Raw genomic sequence first — 20,859 nt, 5'->3', positions numbered from 1 at the left:
ATTTGTATGGCTCTGCACAAGTTAACTTAAATCTCCTTGGGCTCTAGTTTTCCTCAGCCATAAAATAGGAACACCAGTAATATCTTCCTCATGGAATCATCTTGAGGCTTAATGCTGGTAAAGCACTTAGGACAACAGTCATATGCCACATAATGACCATTGAAGTGTTAGCTGTTGTTTTTATTACTATAATAAAAATTTATTAATGGAGTTAATGTTGAGTTAAACACAACATTTTGTGTTTTTGTGCTATGATTAATTTCTTGCTGACTGACAATGTAAAGATCAAGGTACGTGGTATGACGCAGTATACAACAGGATGCTTTCAATTCCTCTTCCAATTCCTTCTGTGCTTTTGATATATGTTTTACTTTTACATATGCTATAAACTCATTAAATTTTTACTATTATTCCTTTAGCCAGCCAGTTACCTTTTAGAACAATTAAAAATAAGAAAACAAGTAAATTTTATATTTACCTTCATTTATGCTATTTTCTACTCTTATTTCTTTGTGTAGATACATGTATCTGTTTGGAATCATATTTCCTTCAGCCTGAAGTACTTTCTTGTGTCCTTGTGTGTAGTAAGTTTTCTGGTAATGACGTCTCTGTTTTAATTTTCCTGAAAAAGTTTATTGTTCTTTCTTTTTCAAAGATATATTCATTGGGTATAGGATTCACAGTTTTGTTTTTGTTTTTGTTTTTGTTTTTGTTTTTGTTTTTGTTTTAGTGCTTTCAGTGTGTCACTTCACTGTTTTCTGGCTTATGTAGTGTTTGATGAGAAATGTTTCTCTCAATGTAATTTGTTTTTTTTTTCCTCTGGCTGCCTTAAAGATTTTCGTTTTATCTTTTGTTTCAAATAGTTTGGATATGATTTGTCCAGTTGATTTTGGGGGCGAGGGTTAGAGGTGTGATTTATCCTCCCTGTTCTCTGAACAGCTTCTATCTGTATAGTTTTATGTCTTTATTAGTTTTGAAAAATTCTCAGTCTTTAGCTCCACCTGTTTCTTCTGCCTCATCCTATTTTCTTCTAGGATTTCGATTACGTGTAAAATCATTTGATATTTTCTCACAGCTCTTGGGTTTTCTGTTTTGTTCCCTCCCATCACCACATTCTTTTCCGCTCTGTGTTTCATTTTGGATAATCTCTAACTTGATTCTGTTGAGTTTACTGTTGAGCCAGTCCAAAGGTTTTTTTTTTTTAATTTTAATTTATTTATTTAATTTTTTTTGTTAGGGGGTGATAACCAAAGATTTACTGAACTCTGTTGCCATGTTTTTCCTTTGTCAGTATGTGAGGTTTGGGTTTTTTTCTTTTCTTCCTCGTGTGACTTACAATTTGTGGTGGGAAGGTGGATGTTTTGTATCAGACAGCAGAGATTGAGCTAATAATAGTGTTTATGCCTGGCTAGGTCTTTAGCATGAGTAGTTGAGTCAGTCTAGTCTGTAGATGAGCTGTTTCTTGTGTTGCTATGGCTACCCACAGTGCACTCTAGGCTTCAAATTCCAGTTTAGGGTTACCTTTTTTACAGTAGAGGCCTGTTTGCCAGAAGACTCTTTTCCAATGTCTGCTCTACCTTGATCTTTTGAGCTTATTTTCTCTTTGTTTCTGTACCTCAGAGAAGATGTCTCTCCACACCTTTCCGCCTCCTTCAGCAGTGGACTGCTTGCTGTTATTTATTCCTCAGTGTTTGCTGGCCCAGTGGCGGGGGTGGCTGAGGGGTACAAATGTGGGGAACATTCTCTGTTGTCCTATTTCTGTCTCAGTTTAGGCAGTCATTGTGTCTCTGGATCTTGGAGGGTGAGACTTCCTCAGTGATTCTGCCTCTCCCCTAATGATAGAGCATTTTTAAAGGTCTGAGGTTAAGATGTTTTCCTATTCCTCCCCCAGGGATAGAGTATTTTTTTCTGTTACTTTCTTCTGTTTATGGAGGGGCCAACTAGAAATAGTTATTCCACAAAGTATATTTGCTATGTTCTTTTTATGTTTTTTATCTTTCTGATCTGGAGCCATCTCCCTATGCTAGTTTTTGCTATCAGTGGCACTAGAGACACACAGTTTTTGCATCAGCTGTCAAAATGTTATTAAATATACTTATAAATATCATTTAATGAATATGTATTTTCATATGTTGACCATTTAAGTTTCATTTTTTGAATTATCTTTAATCATGTATTTTAGTGACAGACTATGCATAGCAGATACTAGATCGGGTTATTTTGTTTTCTTTTTAAACAGCACAGCACTTCTGACACCAAATATGTGGGGTTTTTCCCCCACATTAATCAGTTCTCCAACTCTCTGGGCACCAACTGGATGTCCTACAATTCAGCTCAGTTCTGATACCAAGTAACCAGGGTTAGCGCAGACCCCACAGGTCTGCCCCCTTCTTCAGAAGATGCCAGTTGCAGGTCCTAGACTCTGTACTTCTGACCAATCAGCTGTAAGTCAAGGGTTCCCATGTCCCCCTCCTGGGATTCAAAAATTTGCTTCAGAATGGCCCGCAGAACTCAGGAAGTCACCTTCTTACCAGTCTATTGTTATAAAGGATACAACTTAGGAGCAGCCAAATGGAAAGAGATGTGTGGGGTGTGATGGGGAGTAGGTAGGAGGAAGGGGATGGTGCACAGAGCTTCCATGTCCTTTCTGGGAGTAACACCCTTCTTGCACCTTGATGTGTACACCAGCAAACCCTGGAGTTCAGGAGTTTTTACATAGGCATGATTGATTAACTCACTTGCCATTAGTGATTAGCTTCAGCCCCTCTCCCTTTCCCTGAGATTAGGAAGTGGGGCTGAAAGTTCTAACCCTCTAATCACAGCATTAGTTTCTCTGACTACCAGCTCCCAAGCTTTGTAAGGACCCACCGAGAGCCACTTTATTAGCATAAATTCAGGTACAGTTGAGAGGGGCATATTATGAATAACAGAAGATGCTTCTTTCACTTATATCACTCTGGGAATTCCAAACATTTTAGAAGCTTTTATGTTAGGAACCTGGAGGAAGACCAAATAAATGTTTGTTATATCACACTATCACCCTAGGCGTTCAACAAAGAATTGTTGAATGAATGAATTTATGTGATTGATGTTACTATCCCTTTCTTTAATGGAATAGCTTTTCTTCTTTGTTTCTGAGTACTTTAATACTCAATTCTAAGAGTGTAAAGAAGTCTTTTGTATTTCCTTCTTTTTTTAACTTAAAGAAATCAAATATATTTGACATATAACATTGTATAAATTTAAAGTGTACAACATGTTAATTTGTACATTTATATATTGCGATTTAATTGCCATTGTATTTCTGAATATTCACTTAGAGAATGTTGATCTTTCAAATCAAGTTGATGTGTATAAGTTTAACAGAGTTTGAAGGATGTTCTCTCATTGCACAAAATTCTTATCACATTATTGGGACTATTGAGGGGGGAGGAACTTACCTCCTTGACCTTGATGAGTACTCTCCAGAGAAGGTGTGTGATCTAGTGATATATGTACTTTAGAGCAGATACAGTATATTCTTGGCTGAGTGCAATAACAGGTGTAAAGGAGGAAGAGGAGGAAGGACCTTTGTAGTAAATCATTGCACTTAAGTTTGCCAGGGCCTTGTTTGAATTGGAGATAAGATTTGTTAAAGCTGATATCAGCCTCAAATTCCTCAACAACTGAAACATCTAAGGTTGGCTTTATCATTTTCTTCTAGGTGATTTACTGTTCTTTTGGTGGAACATCCAAAGGACTGCACTTCAATAACTTAATAGTTGGACTTGTCCTTCTTACAAGAGGCAAAGATGAAGAGAAAGCAAAATGTAAGTACTTTTACTGTCTCAAAATGTAAAAAATACTACATCTGGTGCAGAATAATCTACCTCAAAATTTTGATGACGTTCCAAGGATTTGAATTGATATTTCTTCAAAGAAGATATACAAGTAACCAATAAGCACTAGAAAAATGCTAAACATTAGTTATTTGGGAAATATAAGTTAAAGTTAGCAATGAGATACCACTTCACACTCACTGGGATGGCTAAAATAGATAGTATTAATATTGGTGAGGTGAGGATGTGGAAAAGTTGTAACCCTCATACGTTGGTGCTGAAAATGTAAAATAATGCAGCCACTTTGGAAAATTGGCAGTTCCTCAGACCATTAAACATTGAGTTTTCGTATGACCCAGCGATTCTACTCCAAGGTACATACCCAAGAAAATTGCAAACATATATTCATTAGGAAAAAAATGTTCATAACAGCATGTTTGTAACAGTCACAAAATGAAAACAGCCATAATGCCCATCAGCTGATGGGTTCAGCTGAGTAACTCACAGTGAAGAAAAATGTGGCAATGAATATATGTATGTTCATGTATAACTGAAAAATTGTGCTCTACACTGGAATTTGACACAACGTTGTAAAATGAGTATAACTCAATAAAAAAAGTTTAAAAAAAACTGATGGGTTCAGCTGAAACAAAATATGATATAACCAGCAATAGAATATTACTCACCAATAAGAAGGAATAAAATACTTTGTAGGAGCAGAAAAAATTTTCCTTCTTCCCTTCTGTATCATAATTAAATTGATATAAGACAGATTAACAGGAGAAAAACAAACAAATTTTATATGTATGTCCGTGAGCCCCATAAAAATACGAGACCCAAAGAGCAGCCAGGTAATTGAGGCTTATATAACATTCTGAGCTAAGGAAAGGGACAGGAGTCTTGGGGGTACAAAGGGAAGGAAATCCATTCACTGGAAGGCAGCAGAGATGTTTGGAAAACAAAGGCTGCCCAGTTATGCAGGTAAGTTTCTTAGGTAAAAAGGTTTCTGTGATAATAGCTCTCTTTCTGGTATTTGCCCCCTTTTTTAATGTAAATTTAGACTGTTGAAGGGGAGGGAACAGAGGTTTTCCTTAATCTGCTGAGTTTCTATTGCCTTTAAGCTCAGAACAATTCTCATGCCAAAATGACATATTCAGGGGCAACAAATTCAACTCTCCTCCAACTGATATATGCTACAACATGGATAAACCTGAAAACATGTTAAGTGATAAATGCCAGTCAAAATAGGCCACACATTATATGGTTCCAGTTATATGAAATGTCCAGATTAGGCAAATCTATAGAGACAGAATATAAATTAGTGGTTGCCAGAGGCAAGGGTGAGAGGGAAATGGAGAGCTACTGCTAATGAGTATGGAGTTTCTTTTGGGGTAAAAATGTTCTGAAATTAGATAGCGGTGACTGTTGCACAATCCTGTAAATATACTAAAAACCACTGAATTGTACATTTTAAAAGGGTGAATTGTATGAAATTTGCATTATATCTCAATAAAGCTACTATTTAAAAAACAATTCTGGTGACATAGACTTAGTAATCTCTTCTTGCCGTACTTCACAAATACACCAAAAGTTCATTTACTTTATAATGTTTTATACAAATTCTTGGTAAAATGTTTCTTTTTAACGGTTTTATTTTTAACTTCAGAGATTAAGTTTATTAGGTCAGTTATCTAAGCCTAGAAGAGAATGGCACCTCATCTATTACTTAAGTCCTACTAAGAAGGGAAATGTTATGATGAGAGGGCATCATTTACTGCCTAAACATGAAAGGGAAGATAGCCTTACGTTCATTGTCCATATGTGTTTCCTAGGATATTCATTTATTTTACTTCATTTTTAATTTATTCATTTAATTACTTCTACTATTTTCTGTCTCCTCATTCATTTCTTTGAGGTCCCCAGAGATAAATCTGCTCTTACCTAGGGTATTAATAAGCAAAGGAAATTTTATTGGAAAATTTCCAGGGGAAGTTTAGGAAGGTGTTTATATTAAACAGAGAATGACATTTTGCTTTAAAAATCCCTGGGTTTTTACCCTTGCCCGCTGGATGCTGGTCTTTCTGCTTTCTTCCTTTTCTAACCTACACTCTTAACTGCATCTAAATCTCTCAGAATCTTCTTACTTCTGACTTTAGACTGTTGTTCTTAATCTGTTTCCTTTTTTACAGTTTTATTGAGGTATAATTGACATACAATAAAATGCACATATTTAAAGCATGTAGATTTTGATACGTTTTGAAGCATGTATATATCCATGTTATCACAATGAGGCTGATGAACATACCCAGAAACCCGATTTTGTGTATTGGAATTGAACTGTGACCCTGGTTTTTTCAAATTAGCATCCCTCTACCAACAAACACATGCTCTGGCTCCAGGCAGCCAGTAAATAAAGATAACCAATTTGGAGGTCACAAACACCTATATTTTAAATTTTTAATAATTTTTATTATACAGTTGTATTAGTTTCCTAGGGCGGCTGTTACAAATACCACAAACTGGATGTCTCAAAACAACAGAAATGTATTATCTCTGGATATAATTCTGAAGGCTAAAAGTCCAAAATTAAGATGTTAGCAGGTTCTTGCTCCCTCTGAAATCTCCAGGGAACAACCCTTCCTTTTTCCCAACTCCTGGTGGTGGCCATCAGTCCTTGATGTTCCTTGGCTTGCACCTGCATCACTCCAATCTCTTATCTCGTCACATGGCTTTCTTCCCACTGGGTCTGTCTTCTCTTCTTATAATCAGTCATACTGGATTGGGACCCACCTTAACCTCATCTTAACTTGGTTATATCTGCAAAGACCTTAGTTCAAATAAGATCACATTCATGGGTACTAGGGTTAGGACTTCAACATCTTTTGTGGGGGATACAATTCAACCCATAACACCAAATATTCCCCACAAGGGGATCAGCCTTGGGATGTGGAAGGTCAGGCAGTGGAACCCACTGGGCCTTCAGAGAGATGGAATGTCCTTTCTATCTTTCTGTCTTCTGTCTTTCCACATAAGGTCATATTCTCAGGTACCTGAAGGTTAGGATTTCAGCGTATCTTTTGGGGTGATGCAGTTCAACCCATAACAGTATTTCAAACGTACATATAATATGTCCACATCGTGTTATTTTTGTACCAGATCTTGTTTTTTAAGAAATAGAAGTCTTCTCCACGGCGCGGAGCCGCGATGTCTCTGGCGGCTGCTGCGGCTGGAGGAGGCGCGCCGTGGCGGCCCATGGCGAGTGCCAGGGACGGCCGGGGCGGGGGCAGCGGCGGGCCAGCTGGGCGGCGCTCCTCCGCCTGTCGCTGCTCGGCCTCGTGCTGGCGGCGGCTGCGCTGGCCTGGCTGGCTGTGGCGGCTCCAGCGGCCTGGTGGGGACTGAGCCGCGAGCCCCGAGGGTTGCGCGCCTTCTGGTTCGTTTGGAACGCGCGGCGTCAGCGTACACTGCTCGCCTCGCCTCCAGCTAAGTCGGCAGTAAGCTGAAGTCTCCTAGAGCCGCGGAGCCTTCTCGAAGGACCTGACCGCGCTGAACTGCTCCTCATGGGCAGTTACCTGGGCACGCCCGACCCCCCGCAGCCTGCCCCCACCCCGGAGGCCAGGGACCTGCGGGAGAGGCCTGGCCGCCGCCCACCCGCCCGCCCCGCAGCGCCGCCCGTTCAGTCAGCGCATCCCAATCGCGTTCGCGTTCACCCCTCCTTCCCCTCTCCTCTTCGACCATCTCGGAGGCCTGCCCACCGGGATTGTGGGACTTCATCACATCCGTTTGTAATAACACCTCGAAGAAGATACCCAATCCAGCGGGCCCAATATTCCTTGCTGGGGACACTTCCCACAGTATGCTGGAATGGTTATCACAAGAAGACTGTGCTTTCTGTTCGAAACTCCAAAATGGTGTGCAGCCCAGTGACAGTGAGAATTGCTCCTCCGGATAGCAGATTGACTCGTTCTCCAATACCAGAGAAGATTATCAGCTCAACATTGTCCTCACCTTCAACTAGTGCCCCAGACCCATGTGCAAAGGAGACTGTACTGCGTGCCCTCAAAGAGAGGAAGAAAAGAATAGTAGAGGAGGAAGACCAAATATTTGCTGATAGCCAGGAAAACAAAAGAGGGCGCCATGATAGCAATGTGAGAGGACTTTCAGCATTTGAGCCCCTGGTGGCCAATGGAGTCCCTGCTTCTTTTGTGCCTAAGCCTGGGTCTCTGAAAAGAGGTCTCAATTCCCAGAGCTCAGATGACCACCTGCATAAGAGACCCTGCACCTCTTATGTGAGCTGCTTGACAAGCACGTACACGGGTGGCATCCCTAGCTCCAGCCGCAACGCCATCACCAGTTCTTACAGTTCCACTCGAGGTGTCTCTCAGCTGTGGAAGAGGAGTGGACCCAGTTCATCTCCGTTCTCTAGCCGCCCCTCACCCCGCTCCCAGACACCAGAGAGGCCAGCAAAGAAAATAAGAGAAGAGGAGCTTTCTCATGATTCTAGCTCTTCAACTCCATTGGTAACAGACAAGGAGTCCCGGGGAGAAGAGGTTGCAGATACAACCACAGGGAAGACACCGAACTCGTGGAATTCCCCATCAACACCTGGCAGCTCTGGGCAGCGTAAACGGAAGGTGCAGCTGCTGCCCTCCAGGAGAGGGGACCCGCTGACCTTCCCTCCACCTCCCCAGCTTGGTTATTCAGTCACCGCTGAAGACTTCGATTTGGAAAAGAAAGCTTCACTACAGTGGCTTAACAAGGTCTTGGAGGATAAGACTGATCCTGCCTCGAACTCTGTCACTGAGAACCCATCTCCCAGTCAGCCTTCTTTCACTTTTACCCTGCCTGCTTCTGGGACTGCCTCCTCCCCAGCCTCCTTCCCAGCCCCAAGCACTAACCCACTGCTGGAGAGCTTGAAGAAGATGCAGAATTCCCCAGGCCTACCATCCCTCCCTGAATCTGCTGGAGTGGCAGCCACTGTGGCCCATTCACCTCCAAAGTCACCCAGCCCTCTGGCCCTTCTTGGCTCTTCACAGTCAGGACCCCTTCCAGACATCTCCTCAGACTCCACATCCACAGCCATTTTCTTGCGGCTGACCCCTGCTTCTTCCACAGGACCAGTCACTGACACCACCAGGTCACTGCCAGCCCCTCAGGCCAAGACACCTGCCAAGTCCCCAGCTCTGCCTGCCCTATCTCCCACCCCCAAGCAGAGCATTCTGTTTGGAATGCTGAACACCACACCTGCAGACCCTCCTGTCTCTGCAGCTCCTGCTGTGTCATCAGCATCTCCCATGATCAAGCCAATTTTTGCAGCTCCACCTAAAAGCGAGAATGAAGGCCCCTTGCCTTCTAGCCCATCCAGGGTCACAACCATGGCCTCTTCCAGCTCAGCCCTCCCCACGACGACCAGCACCCCACCCCTGACTTTCAAGCCTATCTTCAGCACCGTGGGGCCACCTACATCTGTGCCCCTGTTAACTCCCTTCTTCAAGCAAACAGCTTCTCCAGTCACTACCACGAGTGCCCCTCTCTTCATGGGCCAGGCCAGTGCCACCCCGACAGTGGCTTCCATGACCACAGCCAGCACCTCCACAGACTCTGCTCCGAACCCTCCATTCGGCTTCAGTGTGAGCAACACGACCAGTACCCTGAACAGCATGACCAGCACGACGGCCTTCACCTCCCAGCCCTTCCTCTTTGGGACCCCCCCTGCTTCTGGTACCAACTTCACCCCAGCCGTGGGCTCCATATTCCAATTTGGCAAGTCTCCTTCCGTGTCTGCTTCAACAACAGTCACCACCTTTGGCCAGTCCCTTCCCAGTGCCACTCAGACCACTGCCAGTGGCAACAGCACTGCCAGCTTTGGTGGTTTTGGTGGCACCCTCAGCACCTCCGCCCCGGTCGCCAGCAGCCAGCCCACGCTGGCATTCAACATTCCCTTAGGCTCAAGCGCCAAGCCCCCTCTGCCACCCTACCCGGGAGCCAACCCCCAGCCCACCTTCAGGGCCGCTGATGGGCAGCAGCAGGGGGCGAGCAAGCCAGGCCTCATCCCCAGCTTTGGCAGCTCTTTCACTTTTGGAAACTCTGCAGCCCCAGCCCCAGCTGCAGCCCTAGCGCCAGCCCCAGCCCAGCCGGCCTTTGGCAGTACCACGCAGTCAGCATTTGGTGGTGTGAAGCCCACAGCCCCTGCCTTCGGCACCCCTGCCAGCACCCAGCCAGCCTTCGACAGCACCACAGCTGTTTTCTCCTTTGGTGCAGCCACCGTGTCTGGCTTTGGAGCTACAACCCAGACCACCAGCAGCTTGATGTTTGGCAGCACAATGCCATCGCCCTCCACATTTGGGGGATCGGTGGCGCCAGCCAGCAGCGGGGGCTCTGGGATCAGCGTGGCCACCCCAGGCACCAGTACCACCTCTGGAGCGTTTGGCTTCAGAGCAGAACAGAGTGGGACCACGGGCAGCACCACCCCTTTCGGGGGAGGCTTGAGTCAGAACAGCTTGGGCGCGTCTAGCCAGAGCACAGCCTTAGCCTTCAATGTGGCCAGCACGCCAGATAGCAGACCTGTGTTTGGAGGCACCTCCACATCCACCTTTGGTCAGAACACCCCTGCCCCTGGAGTGGGCACATCGGGCAGCAGCCTCTCCTTTGGAGCATCCTCAACACCCACCCAAGGCTTTGTTGGAGTCGGACCTTTTGGACCGGCGGCCCCTTCCTTTTCCATTGGTGCAGGATCCAAGACCTCAGGGGCTCAGCAGCGACTGCAGGCCCGAAGGCAGCACACCCGCAAGAAATAGCCTTTGTCCCTGCCCCACTCCCCTGCCCCTTGCCCAAATCTGGATCTCGGCACCTGCTAGGAAGAGCCTCTGACCCCTCTAGTTCCATAAAGCAGACCTACCCCAGACCTCTGGCTTCAACCACCAGGGAGGTAGTGGCAGCCCAGGCGGCTGTTCCCCTCTCCTCCGGGAAGCAGAATCCTTGGGCCTCTCAAGGGAGGTGGGGCAGGATGGGGCGGGGCAGGAGCTTGCTACCTTACTGGGACAATTCCGCTGGTGAGGCTGGAGAGAACTTAAGAAACACCTATACATACGGTCTACTTCCTTCCCTGACTCTTGTGTGGTGTATAAGCTTAGTCAGGCGGCCTTCCTTCCCTCCTTTTCCCCCAAGAGCCATCTTTGCTGGAGGGTAATGGAGGGTCACCCTCTTGCATCTCTGATATGCACTTGATGGGATTGGGGGAAATGGATTATCCCTAAAGCTTTACCTTGCTTGGCTTGGCTATAAAAAGTGGTTCTCCCCTTCTTGTCCCTTTAGGGGACTGTTTCCCCATTTCTTGCTGCTTTATCCCTCTCTGGTTCCTTACAGGATCGATTCCTTTTAAAATGATCCTGAATCTAGCTTTGCCTTGGAGACCCCAGTGGGTGCCGCTCCTGCTGTTCCACTTCCTCCTGCCAAGTCTGAGCCGATGTTTCATCCCCTACCCTCTCTGCCAGTTTGGCTCCTAAAAGCTTGGTGGCTCAAGACTGTTAGCCTGGCAGACCCAGGGGTGGTACCTCACTCCAGGAGATGGAAGCTCTTGGAGCAGGCAGGATGCCCACCGCTGCTTTCAGCTGCCCCCTCACCCACCTACCCTGTTGGCCTCACTGGGCTTGTCTGCCTCTCCGGGATTGTACATTTAAAGCCTTGTTCTGTGTTATTTTGTCTGATGCTCATGTCTGTTGCTCTTTGAATCGAGTTTGGAGGAAGCATTGAATTGTATGAGTGGCGGCACGTTGGTAGTGCCGGACTTAACTGTTTCTTATGTTTCTAGAGCCTAGCTAATTGAATGTGCAAAGTAGCACCACTTTACGGCTGTAAGTGCCGAGTCCTGGATTTTCAAATGGTGTTTTGACTTTAAGGGCTGGCAGCCCAGGAGGATGGGGCCAAGGGGAAGCAAAGGCCTCTTCCCTCTGCTGTTTCTTTTCCACCTCCCTCACTTCACTCTAGGCAAGATCACGCATAGGGTATGTTTGAAAATCTAAATTAATGAACCACATTTTAAAGTTATATTACTCCCCACCCCTTCCCTTCTTTTTCCTTTGTTCCAAAACCGCATACCTTAGGCCCAAGAGCCTTGCTGCCAGGCCCATCCTCTTTGGGAGAAGTATGAATGTGTGTGTCTAAACTAAAAGAAAAATATTTTTAAAAATTTTTAACAAAATAAAAATTTATTTTTGTATTTAAGCTAAATTGCCTTTTAAATTCCTTCAAGCTTGGTTCATTGAGGTGATTAAGTATAAATGCTATTGACTAGAAATTAGCTGTACTGTTAAGATATACCTGTGTGAAGAAGAGGCTCAAATGCTGTCCCAGGCAGCTTTCCCAAGGGACTAGAGCTCCTTCTGGAAACATTATATAAAAATGTAATTCTTATTTTATAAATAATGTGGTGTAGATGTAACTAGTCCCCCCACCTTTGTGACTGAGGGTGAATGTTCTGTGGCAGGGGACTGCTCCTCCCCGCCCCAAGAAGAGCTCTGTTGGGTGTGGAGCTGGGGGGGGGGGGGCCTCAAATACCTACTAGATTGGAGTCGGGGTGGGGCATGGGTCTAGAAACCAAGCTTCTACCTATACCTTATATAAGGTGGACTCTCTTAGTTTAGTGCTCTGAGCTAGTTTCCCTCAGTTCCACCCACAGGCAGGACCGTTGTTCCAGGAGTCCCTGAAGCGGGCATCCTGGCACCTGAGTGTGAGCACGAGTGTGTACACGTATGTGCACTGGGCAGGCGCAGGAGGCTGGGACTTTCCACAACAAAGACTGAATTCCTGTGAGTCTAGTTGGAATTTTTAGTATGAATGTGAGACTCTTCTCCTTGCTTATGTCATTAAGAATCTATCTTTAAAAAAAAAAAGGAAATAAAATACAGCCAAGGTAAAGCTCTCTCCAGTATCCCTCTGTGGTCCCATCCCCATTCTTCCCTTCACAGAGGTAACCACTCTTGTGAATTTGGTGATCTTTCATTCCTCATTCAAGTCTTAATACATTTATGACATTTTATATACCCATACACATATCTTCAACTGTTTTATAGAGTTAAAAATTTTTATATAAATGGTATACTATACAGATTTTGCAGTTTGTTTCCCCCTCGATTATTATTGATACTTACCCATGTTGAAACACTTAGTTCCTTTTTTCTAATATTTCATTGTGTGTATCAGTTTACCTTTTTTCATTGATAGATACTTATCTTTTCCCCTAAATTTTGCTATTACAGGAAATAGTCCAGTATATGTTATATCTCATGCACATACGTATGAGTTTCTCAAAGGTGGAGGTGGAATTGCCTAGAAATTGAATTTCTACATAAATCTTCATCTTTACTAGATTTTGGCAAGTTAGTCTCCAAAGTGGTTGCAGTAGTTTATACTCATTTAACAGTATATTAAACTTCCTGTTTCTCCCAGTTTATTGCTAACACTTTGTATTGTCACACCTAAACATTTTTGCAAGTTTGGTATTTGAAAAGGTATCATATCATGCTGTTTTGATTTGCATTGTTTTTTTTTAAAGGAATAATATAAATTATATATTTATAAAGTTCTTGGCACTAGTAATCAGCCAGTAATTGTTACTTTTCTCTTCCCTTCATACTTCCACCAGGGTCCATTTAATCTGTGATAATGTTAATTTATTCTTCCTTTCTCCTAGACATTTTTAGTCTTTTTGCAAGCGAATCTGGGAGCTATGTTATACGGGAAGAAATGGAAAGAATGCTCCATGTGGTGGATGGTAAAGTCCCAGATACACTCAGGAAGTGTTTCTCAGAGGTATTTATTTAAAGATTTACATTTCACGCCTACCTGTTGATAAAGTATTAACTCTTAGTTGTATGAGTTTGGCTATGATGAATAGCTGTTTACGTACAGCCTATTCTTGACACTTTTGTAATTAATGGTTGATGTTTTAACGATTTGTGTGCTACGCTCAAAGGTCCTTGACACATATTACTGCTGTATTTGAATCTGAAAAGTCTCAATTCTACTGTAAAGGCAACTGTCTGTACCTAAGTTATAATGAAACACACGCCCACACTCTCATGTCACCAAACACAGACACACACGAGTGATCCTGCAGAAACCTGAGCGTTACTTAAGTTGTAGTCCCATTGCTTTTCATCATGAACGTGAACGTGTAGATGTGTCACTCATGGCCTTGAGCCATAGGTGGCCTCTGTGACTCATCAATGCCTATTTTATCATTTATTTTACTTAGTTGATTTGCATAGTGAAGGAGTTGGGTTTTAAAAATTTGTCGTTTTTCTGTTTTTGTAAATAATGTGTTTTCATTGTAAAAAAAGACTTTAACAATAGAAAATATGTATCATTAACAGAGAAAATTCTTTTATTTCTTTTCTAGTGTCTGCTAATATGGGAAAAGTTCTGGGGGTAGAGGAAAGCACTTTTACAAATTTCTGACCCTTTCCTGTAGCACTCAATGCTGTATGATTTCTTATGACTGTTTGACCCGCTTCCATTTCACGGATATGAGAGTCTTTCACTGCTCTTGGTTTTATTCAGGGAGTTTTTATTCAATTATTTTAGTCACCTTCCTAACTACATAAGCATTGATTGTTAGTACTTCAGCCATATGCATATTTCTGGTTCTGATACCTCTTCTGACTCTCTGGCTTTAGCTTTTCATCGCTCTGGCTTTTGAGTTTCCTCTGTGTTGATAGCACCTGGAGAGTTCCCTTTCTTGCTTTTGAGCTTGGCTAAGCAGTTTTCAGTAGTAGTTATGGTGTTACACTTTACTTAGCATATCTGTGTGTTTGGTGCAGAAGGATTGGCCTCCTGTATTTTTGGTTGTGATTTATGACTGGAAGTTTCAGTATCTCAAGAAAAACTAGATTATGGGCTTTTTTTTTTTCCCTCTAATAACAAATATTTTTCATTTTATGCAGACATTCCCATTTTATAGATGGGAATTAAACGTGGTTAGCCACCCAGTTCACTTAAAATTTAGGCACAATAGCAGGTACATATATTAGATGATATTTAGTGCTATAGAAGAAAACAAAGTAGACTAAAGGGGAGGGGGCCAAGTGGAGGTATTTTGTATAGGATAGTTGGGAAAAGGCTTATCTGAGAAAGTGACATTTGAACAAAGAATTTTAAAAGGAAGTGAGAGAGAAAACCAGGCAGATATCGAGGGGAAACATTTTCCATGAAGAAAATATAGCAAAGGCCCTGAGGGAAAGTGTACTTGACTTGTGCAAGGAACTAGAGGCCAGTTTAGCTGGAATGGAATGAGTGAGGGAATAATAGGAAATGAAGATACTGAGGTTGGGGGAGGGGGAGAGGGTGGGGATATTATTAATGGCCCTGTAGGACAGTGAATTCTTCAGCTTTCACCGTGAGTCAGACAGAAAGCTTTAGAGGATTTTGAGCAGAGGAATATATGAGGTTTTGTTTAATTTTATTTTAAACGTCATCACTTGGCTCTTATGTAGAAAGTATGCTGAAAAGAGTCTGATTGAGGTATCTGAATACTGAATAATCTAGGTAAGAGGTTTTAGTCATTTAGATCATGGTGTATCAGTGAGGTGATGAGACTTTCTGGGTTCTGCATTTATTTTGAAGGTGGAGTTGACAGGATCTTTTCTTGTATTGATTATGGACTATGATGGAAAGAGAAGAGGATGACTAAGTTGTTTGGCCTGATTTAGTAAATGAATGGAGTTGCCATTAACTGAGATGGTGAACACTACAGGAGAGGGAAATTTGGACTTTCAGTAGCAAGAGAAGTTTAAGACATAATTAATATATGTGCTGCCGAAGCGAGCACTAAGACATAATTAAAGAATCATTAGACATTCAGGTGGAATTGTAACTGTGCTTCTGATTAAGGTGGAGTTCAGGGGAAAGGATTTTTGGCTTATAGATGTGGATGAGATCATCTAGGAGTGAATTTAAATAGAAAATCAATTGGAAGACTGTACTCTAATGTTTAGAGATTGACGAGATAAAGAAGAATCAAAGAAGAGCCTAAGGCATATGTAGAATAGACAAACAAGATTATACTGTATAGCACAGGGAAATACATACAAGATCTTGTGGTAGCTCACAGCGAAAAAAAAAGTGACAATGAATATATGTATGTTCATGTATAACTGAAAAATTGTGCTCTATACTGGAATTTGACACAACACTGTAAAATGACTATAACTCGGTAAAATGTTATAAATAAATAAATTAATTAATTAATTAATTAAAATAAAAAATAAAACAAACAAACAAAGAGCCTAAGGAATAGCCTGTGAAAAGGACCAAAAGAGGGTGGTGTCCTGGAAGCCAAGTGATGAAAATATTTCAAGAGGAAGGAGTATTTAACTATGTCAACTAAACTGAAATATCAAGTGAGTTGTTCTTTAATCATTGAGAAGTGATCGGTAGATCTGGAAGATAGGTTATTGGTGTAGGTACTGTGGAGTTCAAAAATCACTGGGTCAGGATACTAGAAGGAATACGTTCGTAACAGAAAATTGTGACAGGGAGAGCAGAGTGCTTAAAATTGCATTTATTGGAAAGGGAATGATTACCGCAATAAAAATATGAGACTATGGTAGTAAATGTGTAGGGTAGTATATGAAAAATAAGGTCTTTGGAAGAGGAAAGATCAAAGAAATGAAGGCCAAGGTTTTGGAATACTCATGTATATGGCTGTTTAAATCATTAGGTACCTATGGTTGGTTAAAAGTCAACACACGTAAGTGGGCTAATTTTATCTGATTCAACTATTTGATGTATTTACCTGCTGTAATTCCTGAGTAATGTGTATGATGATTATATCCAGACCCTTGCTTTTCAAGTTACTATGTTTCAATATCAGTTTACTTTTATTAGAATAGGCTTGTTTGGACCTTCCATAGCAATGCTTTGTGTTGGATTTTTTTTTGTTTTTTGTTTTTTGTTTTTCATTTTGCATTCCTAAAAAAAGACCTCACACTATAAAGGAAAGACTTTAGCTAAAAGATGGGGAACCTAGCACCTAGATTTAAATGACGTGGATTTAAATGAAATGGTTCTCAGCTTTTTCTGTCTTGTGCTTTATTAGCCGTGACAGATGAAGTTATGAAGGAAATCCACATAGGAGTTAAATTGCTTTCTTTTGGTTTTTGATACCTAAAGTGGAAATTTGTGTTTTATACTGTTCTTGAAAGATGTATCAGTTTCAGAAGCCTGTTTATTTTTCATTGCCTTTAGTAGTACTGGAAAGTTTTTTCTAGACTGCTATTATGACAGTTTATAAAAGACTTTCTCTTTGCTTCTTTTTTTATTTAGATCCATGTCTCAAAAACATAGTCAGATTGCACAGATGGCATTTTGGTGCTACCACTTATGTGGAGTGATCCCAATGAGCAAGTGGTTGCTTTATATTTCACTAAGTCAACCAGGCAGTGTAGTGTATAGATTAGGCACAAGGCTTTGAATTCTGTCTCTGCTATTGTATAACTTTGAACTGATAACTTTTTGGTGCCTCAGTTTTCTCATGTGTAAAAGGGGGATAATGATATCTCCTATAGAGGGTTGCTTTGAAGATTAAATGAATATAGAAGTGCTTAGAATGGTGCTTAAGGCCTTGTAAATACTCAATAAATATTAACTTTATGTGAAGGTGGTGGATACTAGCAGCTTCTTTCTTAGCGGTTCATGAAGGTGCATCTTATAACAACATCTTAGCTTCACTGAAACCATTGTTCACCAGTGAAGCACCACCATGTTCACTAAGTCTAGGATGCCATTAATAAGATGCACCTTTATGTATTAGAAAGAACAAAAGCTCTGCCAGTTATAATTGAATGATATTATTGATTTTAAGACTTGTCCCAGGGATGGGGGCTGTAGCTTAGTGGTAGAGCACATGATTGGCATGCATGAGGTCCTAGGTTTAATCCCCAGTGCCTCCATTAGGGGGAAAAAGAAAAGACTTACTCCAGTGTCAGAGTTGGTAACATGTAAAAATGTGCATCACTTTGTGGAATTTATACTGCAAACCCTTTTTCTAGACTAAGTGTGAGTTAGATAAAAAATATGGGTGTGATCCCCAATCTCTAAACATATTGGCAGTGTCACATATCCCTGCAGTAAATCTGAATGTCATATTCTTACTTTTAGAAAAATAGGACTTTCAATGTTGTCTTGATTGTTTGGATTGCTCTGTTTAATGTTTTGAAACTATGAGGCTGAGCATATTGCTGTACTTAATAGGATGCTACTAAACATTGTAGAAATTATTTCTACCATTTCTCTTTTAGGTTATAAATTACTTTTATCTCTTAATATCTACATCAGGATGAGAGCTGCTAGGCTCCCGAGTATCATTCATTGTGTTTCTTTGTGGGTCGCTTCTCCCTTTTCCTCGTAGAAACCTCTGGCCCTCACTCTACCTAAGTCCTCTTGTCTTCCAATCAGAGACTGACTTGCACAGCCATGTGATATTCTTTCTCAGCCTGGATACTTTTTTTCTCCAGAGATTTAGCAAGGCAAATACTTGGGGTGGGGGGAAGCAAAGAAATTAGAAATCTCCATGCTTCTTTTTGAATACACGCTTTCAGCGATGCCTTTTGGAGAATGACTCCTGGATAGTTTTTAATTCGCCAGTGAAATTTAAAAGCATTTTAATTCCATACATATTTGATTAAAATATGCTAATTCTGACCAACTGAAGTGCTGAAGAAGGATAAAGCAAGTGAAAAATCGGTTTTATTAAATTTTGAAAGAAATGCAGTTCACTGATTTCAGGATATGCATTAACAAATAAAATGTGGCTTATTAGTAGCAGTGCATTGCTGTAATGAATTAATGAAATAATTTTCAATTAGCATATACATTTTTATGCAAATGGAAATTCTAAAGTACCATTATATTTGCAGGCAGTTTCATTCCCAGGTATATAGACAATGGTGGTATTTAGTTAATTCTTCACTTATAGATATTACAAGGGCAAATGTCAATTAAATGCAAGTTTCAGGTTGTATAAGTTCCAAGTAAGATACCTTAAAATTTGACTCAACCTGTGTTTGTTTTCATTTTAGGGTGAAAAGGTAAACTATGAAAAGTTTAGAAATTGGCTTCTTCTAAACAAAGATGCTTTTACCTTCTCTCGTTGGCTGCTGTCTGGAGGTGTGTATGTGACCCTCACTGATGATAGTGATACTCCCACTTTCTACCAAACTCTAGCTGGAGTCACACATTGTAAGTAATGGCATTGCATTGTGTACCATTCACTTTTTAATGCAATTGTCTGGTGATATGAGGATATGCCTATAAAGGAGAAATTTATTATCAGTGTTTTGTTTTTTTTTTTCAAAGTATAATAAAGTGGAATGCTGGAGCCCTGGGTACATAGCTGAAAAGGAAAACTCTTTTTTTCCTACTCACTGATTACTTTTGTACTCCAAATGTATAAGGTTTTTTTCCCCACACCAAGCAATTCTCCAGTGCTCTATGGACACCAGCTGGGTGTCCTGCGATTCAGTTCAATTGTGACGCTGTCTACCTGGGGTTAGCACAGACCCCACAGGTTTAAGGCTCAGTCCCGAAAGACTGGCCCTCTGACCCCCACTTCAGACACCAATCACAAGTCCAGGTTGTGATCTGTGCTTCTGACCAACCACCTGTAAATTAGAGTTCCTATGACCACCTTCTTGGGTTTGGTGATTTGCTAGCCCAGGTCACAGGACTTCAGGAAACAGTTACATTTACTGACTTATTATATAGTAAAGGATATCTTAAAGGATACTGATGAATAGCCAGGTGAAGAGATACATGGGCTGGGGTCTGGAAGGGCCCCAAGCGCAGAAGCTTCTGTCCCCATGGAGTTGTAATGCCCCAGTCCTTCTGGCACGTGGATGTGGTTACCAGTCCAGAAGCTTTCCAGACCCTGGTGCTTTGGGGAATTTTTGTGGAGGCTTTGTTACTTAAGCATGATTGATAATTAACTGAATTCTTAGTTCCTCTCTCATCTCCAGAGAAGGAGAAATGGGGCTGTAAGTTCCAAGTTTCTAATTATGGCTTGGTCTTTCTAGTGACCAGCCAGTTTCCAGGAGCCTACCAAGAGTCACCTCAAGCATGAGAACAAAAGATTCCTATCACCCAGGAAATTCCAAAGGGTTTAGGAGCTCTGTGTCAGGAACTCCTGTCATTCAGGAAACGACAAGAATTTGATCAAAGAGCAAATAATAGCAAGAACTGGGGGCAAAGACCACTGTCTTACTTTTTCACAGTAGCCTTCTACTGATAGTCCTTAACCAAGCTGTGTTAGTTTCCTTAGCGTTGCTGTAACAAATTACCACAATCCATAAACTGAAAAAACAAATTTATTCTCTCATAGTTCTGGAAGCTGAAATCAAATTGCTAACACAGCCATGTTCCCTCCGAAGGCCCTAAGGAAGCCTTCCTTGCCCCTCCCAGCTTCTGGTGACCCCAGGCTTTGCTTGGCTTGTGGCAGCGTGATTCCAACTTCTGCCCCCTTCACAGGACCTTCTCTGTGTGTGTGTATATATGTCCTCTCCTCTTCTTATAAAGACACCAGTCATTGGATTTAGGGCCCAGCCTAAATTCAGGATGATTTTAACTCAAGAGCCTTAATTCATTATATTTGCAGAGACCTTATTTCCAAATAAGGTCACATTCTGTGATTCCAAGTAATGAATTTTTGAGGGATACTCTTCAATCCCCCACAACACAGGCCTAAGTGTTAACTCCTATTGTTCTTTCTTGTGGTTACAGAGATGTACCTACGCTGGGCTTTTGCTCATGCTTCTTCTAAACACTGGAATGAATGCTTTTCCTTTTTTTTTTCTCCCTGTAAACCCTAGTCATCTTTGAAGACTTAAATCACATACTACTTGGTTTTCATGAAACATTGTCTTGCTTTCCTATGAGAATTCATCTGTCCTTCCCCTGAACTCTCATAGCACCTTTATTGTACCTTTCCAGAATGAACTTACCACTTTCATCCTTGTATTGTAATTATTTATAGCATTCTATTTATTTGTAC

The 20,859-nt window shown here is 41.8% G+C and overlaps 2 protein-coding genes across 4 annotated transcripts in view; both read left to right on the top strand.

Moving 5' to 3' along the window:
- The window catches only part of USP32 (ubiquitin specific peptidase 32), a 167,618-nt gene that overhangs the window by 72,862 nt on the left and 73,897 nt on the right, over positions 1–20,859 (top strand). For 2 of the 3 annotated variants that reach the window (XM_074342650.1, XM_074342651.1), the window contains exons 3-5: positions 3,704–3,809; positions 13,507–13,625; positions 18,893–19,052. In XM_074342650.1, coding sequence (XP_074198751.1) covers positions 3,704–3,809; positions 13,507–13,625; positions 18,893–19,052 — 385 coding nt within the window. Of the gene's footprint in view, positions 1–3,701; positions 3,810–13,506; positions 13,626–18,892; positions 19,053–20,859 lie in introns of all 3 variants that reach the window. The other variant, XM_074342652.1, reaches the window with a different exon arrangement.
- Positions 3,829–13,491, top strand: LOC105065832 (nuclear envelope pore membrane protein POM 121C-like). The gene is given in 2 exon segments (XM_074342654.1): positions 3,829–7,119; positions 7,122–13,491. Coding segments are annotated over 2 exon segments (3,588 nt in total). The 5' UTR covers positions 3,829–7,022; the 3' UTR covers positions 10,613–13,491.

The sequence above is a fragment of the Camelus bactrianus genome, chromosome 16 (assembly GCF_048773025.1).
Source record: "Camelus bactrianus isolate YW-2024 breed Bactrian camel chromosome 16, ASM4877302v1, whole genome shotgun sequence".
In the NCBI taxonomy this organism is placed as follows: Eukaryota; Metazoa; Chordata; class Mammalia; order Artiodactyla; family Camelidae; genus Camelus; species Camelus bactrianus.
Note: the sequence above shows the minus strand (reverse complement) of the source record. Positions and strands in the feature narration are given on the sequence as shown.